Source organism: Ammospiza nelsoni, chromosome 11, assembly GCF_027579445.1.
Source record: "Ammospiza nelsoni isolate bAmmNel1 chromosome 11, bAmmNel1.pri, whole genome shotgun sequence".
NCBI classification, from domain to species: Eukaryota; Metazoa; Chordata; class Aves; order Passeriformes; family Passerellidae; genus Ammospiza; species Ammospiza nelsoni.
In genome coordinates this window covers 14,497,470-14,505,605 of record NC_080643.1, presented here as the reverse complement: position 1 = coordinate 14,505,605, position 8,136 = coordinate 14,497,470, and the positions used below count along the sequence as shown (strand labels likewise).

General features: G+C 54.1%; 1 protein-coding gene across 1 annotated transcript; it reads left to right on the top strand.

The window, feature by feature from the left end:
- The first annotated feature begins 13 nt into the window (after nucleotides 1-13).
- PPM1M (protein phosphatase, Mg2+/Mn2+ dependent 1M) lies at nucleotides 14-7,463 on the top strand. The gene is made up of 10 exons (XM_059480051.1): nucleotides 14-228; nucleotides 1,150-1,273; nucleotides 1,864-2,118; nucleotides 2,603-2,715; nucleotides 3,665-3,749; nucleotides 4,070-4,188; nucleotides 4,592-4,655; nucleotides 5,472-5,579; nucleotides 5,780-5,928; nucleotides 6,198-7,463. The coding sequence occupies exons 1-10, from the start codon at nucleotides 14-16 to the stop codon at nucleotides 6,340-6,342; spliced, it is 1,377 nt and encodes a 458-aa protein (XP_059336034.1). The 3' UTR covers nucleotides 6,343-7,463.
- Nucleotides 7,464-8,136: the final 673 nt, after the last annotated feature.

The following is an 8,136-nucleotide window of genomic DNA, read 5'->3' as shown; positions in this document are numbered from 1 at the left end:
CACCTGCCCCGCCATGTCGGGCGAGTGGCTGCGGCGCTGGCGGCGGGGCGGCCCCGCGGAGCGGCCCGGCGGAGCCCCGGCACCGGGCCCGGGCCCGCCGCCCCCCGCCCTGCGCTACCGCCGGCCCAAGTTCGTGCCCGGCGGCGGCGAGGAGGCCCCGCGGGGCGGGCGGGCCGTGCGCGGAGCCGCGCCCGAGCGGCCGCTGCCCTGGGGCGCGGGATACGCCGAGTGAGTGCAGCCGGCAGCTCCGGGAGGGCTCCGGGCGGGCGGGGGGCGCTGCCGGGGCCGGTACCGGGGAATAGGGCAGGTTTAGAGGGGTGGAAGGGGCGCGGGAGGCTTCGGGAGCTCCTGGAGGGGTGCCCGGGGCGGTCGCTCCCCACCTGCCCTGGCTGCGCCCCCCGGCTGCAGCCGCCCCGGGCCGGAGGGGCCGCCCGCAGGCACAGCTCGCCCTCCTGCAGCATCTGCGGGCCAGCAGAGAGCGGCTTTGTGCCCCAGAGCAGGCTTGGCGGGGCGGTGAATCCTCCGGCCCCTCTCCGTCCTGCCGGGGCCGGCGGGGACAGCCCTGGCCAGCCCCTGCCAGCCCAGTGCCGGCTCCAGCGCTGGGACAGTGGCCGGGACAGCCCGAGAGCGGCACCGCTCCTGGCACAGTAGCTTTAAAGCGAAGGAAGGGGATGGCCACGATTTTAGAAACCTCTTGGTTTGCTGTTTTAAATGGCAGAGGGATGGATCAGGCAGGAGCTGTTCCCACGGACCCCGCGGTGCTGGGATGGCACAGCGTGAAATGCAAGGAGAGCCCGCTCCCACCCAGGGACAAACATCACCGAGGCTGGAAGGAAAAGCAAGGGTGGTGGTTCTGCAGTGCACTGTGTCAACAAGGAAATGGCACGGTGTGGGCTGCTGACAGGGCTGCCTGAGGCCAGGGTGCAGGTCTCTGTGTCCCCAGCTGGGCTTTCCCCTGCTGCACATAAATGACTTACTGTTTCAGTCATCAGCAGAGAGATCCTTGAGTTTGATCCTTGAGCAGGGAGCGTGGGGCTGGAAAGGAGGGGCAAGGTGCAGCTGTTTGCAGAGGCTGCAGAGCAGCCAGCACAGCTGGCTGGGAGCAGCAGAGGTGCAGTGTGTCCCCACACCTTACCTGAGTGTTTGCAGGGTTATCAATGCCGAGAAGTCAGAGTTCAATGAGGACCAGGCAGCCTGCTGTCAGATCTCTGTCCGGAGGAGAGAGCCAGGCCTGGAGGAGGATGAGGAATGGCTGATCCTGTGCTCCACACAGGTATTGCCCCAGGCAGGCTCTGGTGCTCACCCTGCTGCCATCCTCTTGCTGCCACCCAAGGGTGCAGGTTCAGGAAACACGGATTGCTCCATCAGTCCTACATGCCCACATGGCTGAAACCCTTCCTTGGATGTATTTAGGGGACCTGTGTACCCTATGGCCAGCAAATACATAGCTCTGTAAATACCATTTCTACTTCTGTGGCCCATGACTTGCAGCATTTGAGGTCATCCAAGCCCTTGGTGCCCTCACCTTTCCTGTCCTCCCTGTGCTTTCAAGGGCCAGTGTGTGTTGCCCAGCATCACGAGCTGGGCACACGGGATGCTCTCACCAGGCTGTGCTGCACTTCTGGTGAAATGGCCCCATCTCCCCTAATACAGCCCATGAGGGGGGTGGTGCAAATCCAGATGCTCAAATGATGGGTCAGGCAGAGCAGCACGTGGGCATCACTTGAGTTTGAGGAGATTCACCAGTGGCAGGGAAGGGAAGCTGGGGTGGAAAAGTCAGGCAAAATACATGCAGTGGCATGCTGGCTCTGAGCCTGCCCTCTGTACAAGCCCTTCAGCCCCTGTCTTGTCCCTGTTCCTCAGTTCCTGACTGGTCACTACTGGGCACTGTTTGATGGCCACGGTGGCCCAGACGCTGCCATCATCGCCTCCAACTATCTGCACTACTGCATCAAGCAGAAGCTGGAGGAGGTTGTGGGAGGCATCACCGAGGCCCAGCCCCCCATGCACCTCAGCGGGCGCTGCGTTTGTGACAGTGACCCCCAGTTCGTGGAGGAGAAGCACATCCACGCAGCAGACCTGGTGGTGGGAGCCCTGGAGAATGCCTTCCAGGAATGTGTGAGTACCCATGCAGGGCACCACTCCTGCTGGCCACAGCCTGACCCTCCCTGAGCCCTGCAAGGGCAGGGTCTGCCGTTCTGCTCACTGAGTAGGCTGGAACATTGGGCCAAACCTTTCAATGTGCTGGGATCACGCTGGGTCAGAGCCCAGGGCCTGTGTCAGAGTTGTGTGTTGGCAGAGCTGACCCAGAGCAAAGCTGCAGTAGTTCTGAACAATTCTGTAGGGCAGGCAGGTGGCTGTTGTCACACTCATAGAGCATCTACAAGTCTGAGCTCTCCCCATCACGCTCCCAAAGCACCCATAGTGCAGGAGCAGCAGCTGTGTAGGCTGTACAGAAGCAGCATTGCCTGTTACTTTGCTGGCTTCCTGTGGCCCATCCACAGCCAGTTTTGGTTCTGGATTTCTGCTGGGAGGGATGAGACAGCGTGTAGAAAGCAGCAGCCCAGATCACACCAGTCTCCAAACTTGTTGAAACCAACAGGATGAAGTCATTGGCCAGGAGATGGATGCTACAAACCAGACAGGAGGTTGCACTGCTCTGGCTGCCCTTTATTTCCAGGGAAAGCTCTATGTGGCCAATGCTGGGGATAGCAGGTGAGTCATAATAAAGGGGGAAGTTGCTGGGGATGAGAGCTGGGAGTTAAGCAGGGTTTGCAGCATCTTTCTGTCCTGGTTTCAGCTGGGACAGAGTTCTAGAGAACACTGTTGAACACCCACTGATGTTTGAGTTGTGCAAGCACTGCTCAGCACCTGCTCACAGTCAGGGACTTTTCAGCTTCTCACCCCACCAGCAAGGAGGTTTGGGGGCACAAGAAGCTGGGAGGGGACACAGCTAGGACAGCTGACCCCAAGGGATGTTCCAGACCACATGGCACCATGTGAACTGAGGGGAAAGGTGGCCTTGGGCCACTGCTGGGGAAGTGGCTGGGCATCAGTCAGAAGGTGGTGAGCAAGTGCACTGTGTAACTGGTTTTTTCTATATTCTAATCCTTTTCTCGTTATGATTTTCTCTCCATTCCTGTCCTAATAAACTTTTCTTCTCTCAACTGACAGATTTTACTTTCCTTTTTCCCAGTTACCTGCCCCATCCCACTGGGTGTGGGGGAGTGAGTGAGTGGCTGTGTGGTGTTTAGCTGCCAGGTTAAAGCACAGCTCTGATTTAATCCTACAGACAGTAAATGTGCAGCCCAGCCATCCCCCTCCTGCCTGGCACGGGACCTGTTGGAAGAAAGGCTCTCATGCCTTCTGGAACAGTTTGGGCATTTCAAGGGACTAAAGCTGCCCAGACACAGCCTTGGGGTGGTAATGCAGCAGCCCACTCAGCCTGGCAGGTGTTTCAAAGTGAAGGATGATTTCCCTCACTTGGCTGTGGTCCCCATTCCTCTAACAGTGAGCTCGACCACTGTAAAACCAGGCAAGCACAGTTCTCTGCTTCAACAGTGCAATTGCAATGGAGTTATTTGAAATACAGTGGCATTTTTTAACAGTTTGAGTGCACAGCTATTCTCTGGCACAGCTGAGCTTTGCCTCTTCCCCCTTGTAGGGCAATTCTTGTCCTGAAGGACAGCATTGTGCCCATGAGCAGTGAGTTCACCCCCGAGTCAGAGAGGCAGCGAATCCAGCACTTGGTGAGTGACTCCTTCCACACAATCCAGCTGAAGCATCCCACTGGGCCAGACAGGGCATGTGGCAAGAGGACCTCCAGCATTCCTTGAAGGCCACTGTGTGGCCATATTGTCAGCTGGAACCAGCCAGGGAGGGCTGGGGTAGAAATTCAGCCAACAGTCTTTAGTATGGGAGATGTTCATGTCCTCACTGGAATGTGCTTTCCCAAATCTGGTCCCCATTCTGCTGCTGGGAGTGCCAGTCCTGAGGCAGAAGCAGCTCTGATGCCCTACTCCATTGAAGCAGAACAGGTCCATGCTCAGCCCTCCATTCCCTCCTCCAGGCTTTCCTTTTCCCCAAGCTCCTGGATGGTGAATTCACCCGCTTTGAGTTTCCTCGGAGGCTGAAGGGAGATGATGTGGGCCACAAAGTGCTGTACCGGGATTACTTCATGGAGGGCTGGTGAGTCCCTTCTGCCCTGCAGGGCTGCAGCCAGGGCAGCCTTACCTGCTCACACCCATGGGGAGGTGAGGGGACAAGGGGCACATCCTGCCAGTGAGAGCAGCAGCACGATGGTAGGGAAGCTGTGAGCAGCTCCCTCCAAAGGACCATGGCCCTGGCAGGGCGGTTAGAAAACAGTCAGGATGGTCCTTCTGGCATCCATGGGCACGGGGCTGCTGCAGGCAGTCCCAAGCTGATGCAGGTAGAAGCTGGGGAGGGAGAGTGAGGATCACCTTGCCCCCATCCTCAGTGAGCTGCCTGTGCATGGAGACACCACAAGAGTCAATCAGAGTCAAAATGCTCTGGCTGGGTTGTACTATCAAGTCAGACAAATCCCAAATCAACAGTGAATTCTCTGTTCCAGGGGGTACAAGACGGTGGAGAAGGCTGACCTCAAGTATCCTCTGGTCCATGGTCATGGGAAGCAGGTAGCTTAATGCTTTACACCTTGGGAAGGCACAGGCAAGTCTTCTGGGGGTCCTCAGTGTCACTCATGTCATACTCTGGGGCACTAGAGCAGACCTGGAGCTCTGTTCTCCAGCACAGCACAGTCCCGCAGCCCTTTGCTGCCTGGCTGGTGTAACCCAGAGCCCTCTGGAGCTCCCTCCTCCAGAGTACAGCAGAGCAGAGGGCAGCCCTGAGGGCTTGCACTCACAACTCGATTCAGATGAGAACTTCATCAGCTCCCACTTGGGACTCTCTCCTTTAGCTCTAGTGCCTTTCCCACAAACTGTCCTCCTCGAGCAGAGGCTGAGCAATGAGCCTGGAGAGGGAAGGAGGAGGTAGGGAGAGGCAGTGACTGCACCCATCCAGCATCTGCCTGCAGGAAGTCCCAGCACTACAACCCATGTGCCACCACCTTTACTGAGTCAGTGCAGAACCCTCTTTGCCAGAACAAACAGACACCCCAAACCAGCCCAGCTGTCTTTCCTGCCACCTCAAACCAAGAGCAGATGCCACCATGGGCCTCCTGAGGTCTGCAGCATTACCCAGAGCACATGTACTAACTCCAGAGCACACCGTGGGCCACATGGAGCCATTCACAGTCAGGCTGCTTCCACACTCCCATCAAGGCATTGCTTCTGATCATTCCTCCATCTCCAAAGCCTCCAGACGCTGTTCTGGGTGATGCTTGGAGGAAGGTCCTAAAGCAACACATAGATCAGTCAGGACAAGCCACACACCAGCCTTGAAAGGCCCCACACCCTGACGTTTCAATCCTGTTTTGCTCTGTTTGGGGCCAGGCTCGCCTGCTGGGCACTCTGGCTGTCTCTCGAGGCCTGGGGGATCATCAGCTCAAGGTCATTGACACCAACATTGAAGTCAAACCCTTCCTCTCCTGCATTCCTAAGGTCAGTCGCAGCACATGGGAATTAGAGGGTGGAATTAAACAAGCTGCTGCCCTGAAGGATGCACCTTTTAAAGACCTGGCAGGTCTTAGCATTTCTCCAAGCACCCTGGTCCCAGTGTTTCATCTCTCAGGGGCAGTCCCATCTCCCTGACCCCTGTTACATTGCAGGAATTGTCACAGATTTACTGCTCTGCTTTTCAGGTCAATGTATTTGACTTTGCTCTGCATGACATTAAGGAAGATGATGTCCTCATCATGGCAACTGATGGCCTTTGGGATGTTCTGTGCAACGATGAGGTGGCCCATGTGGTCAGGAGCTTTCTTGCAGAAAACAGGACAGATCCTCAAAGGTAATACCAGCTTTGCCTTTGTTTTTCCTTCCAAAGAACCTGGTCAGACCTAAAGCAGGCTGAGACCCCACTGCTTCCAGGTCAGTTCTGGCATGACCACTCTTTTCTGTGACTGCAAACTGCCTACTAATCTGTTCCCATCCTAAAGTAACAATTACAAAGCTGATATCTTAAAAAACCTTGTTATTTTGACAACATAAAGCCACATCTCAACGTTGTACTTAAGGGGAACAGTTGCTATATTAGCCCTTGCATTTTTCTACCCCCAGGTTTTCAGAACTGGCCAAGTGCTTGGTCTGCAGGGCAAGGGGAAAGAAGAGAGGCCACCAGTGGATGCTGGATGACAGCCACGAGGCATCCTACGATGACATCTCTGTATTTGTCATCCCACTACACAACAGGGAAGAGGACTGACTCTCAGGATGACACAGCATCTCTGTGTTCCCTTACTCTGGTGCCATTCTGCATCAGCCTGAGACTGAGGAACTTCTGCTGCTCTTCCAGCAAAACCATTTGCAGTGGAACCTGAAATGCACAGCCAGCACTTGGCACAGGATGAACAAGATTAGCTCCTTAACAACATGCAAGAGAAGCCCAGTGGGCAACAAATGACTCCCCTTTCTCATTGCTGGACCAAGGAGAACCTGCAAAGGGGGCCATGCACACCAAGGGGCACTTTTCCTAAGATCTTTGCGGTACAGTGACACTCAGATCCATATTTCTACTGATCCCTCTCCCTTTTTAATACTGAACAATAAGGATCAATTGAGATCCAGCCAGTCTGAAGAGCTGGCTTTTAATCAGACTTGAACTAAGCTGAACTGGATGCATAAGCTAAAGCATCTCTCGTATCCATTTGCTGTAATGTGAGATGTGCTGAAAACCTGGGAGCTGCTGCCAAGACAGCACTGGGCACAGCCCTGCCTGTGGCATGGGAATGCTGGAGCAGTAGCCCAGAGCCCTTGAGACAGCTGCCATTTGGAGGCAGCACCTCAAACCCAGAGGATGTAGCCAGGTGAGGCTTCACCCTGGTGTACAGAAGCCTCCTGTGCAAAGATGCGTGCCTTACTCTTATTTAAGAACACTGAAGTGTGTTAGTAACAGTGTACAGATTTCCAACAAACCTTAATCCACACTTGCTGACACTTTCTCTAATCAGGTAATTTCTGATAGCAAAGCAGGTTTAGTAGCAGCAGCACTGATGAGAACCAAGGTGTTCAGTACATCAGCTGATTCAGTAGAAGAGCTCCAAGTAAAATAAAACCGGTTTGTTGCAATTTGTCTGCAGTACTGAATTTCAAGCACTTACTCCACAGTGCAGCAGACATGCCAGAGTTGTCTTAAACTCTGAGGATCTGCTTCCCTACCTGTTTATTAGCCAGGCAAATTCAGGTCTGGACAAGCTTCCCCTCTCCCCAAGTCCCCACTTTGGTTTTCATTATTCATTACACAGGTTCCAGGATTCCCTAGAGAAGCAGCCAAACCCCAGTGTGTAAGTTCTGCAAGGATGAAAGTCCAAATAAAAGTACTTTGTTTTTTTCCCATGCATCTTACTGTGGTGTTATTCCTGCTGGGGGTTTTACGTAGATCTGGGCTGGAGGAAAACAGCCTCAGAAAATCACTGGGGAATTTGTGCTTTTAATTTGTCTTTGCTTGTCACCAGAAGCATCCCCTTACTAGAACTGCTGCCAGGGCTTGGTGTTGAAAGATTATTTCCAGCAATGGGAGAAAATTCCCCCCAGGAATGGGGCAGCATTCTGAGTTATCTGCTCATGGTTTAGGCAAGGAGTAGAATATAAAACATTTTTCTCCTTCCCTCCTCGTAACTTTGACCTGAAAACAATGCACATGAGGATTCACCCATGGTAATGATACTGGCTGCTGTTCTCCCTCCAGTAGCTGTAACACATTTATATGCATTAACTGTAATTACCCAAGATTCCTGTCACTCAAATTCAGGAAGTTATTTTCTCACCTTGCTGAGAAAGGGCTCAGACCACAGGCTGCTGTGAACACCTCTCTACCTAGGGCACCACAGCTCCATAGGTACCTGTCACAAGGCTTCCCTATCCTGATACATTCAAACGCAAAAAAACCCTCTTAAAATGGGCAATTTATGGAGGGGTAACTTCAGAGAACCACAATTTCCACTAAAGAATTTCTGACTCTGCAAAACAAAGGGAGATTTTAAAAAATGCATGAGTTTAA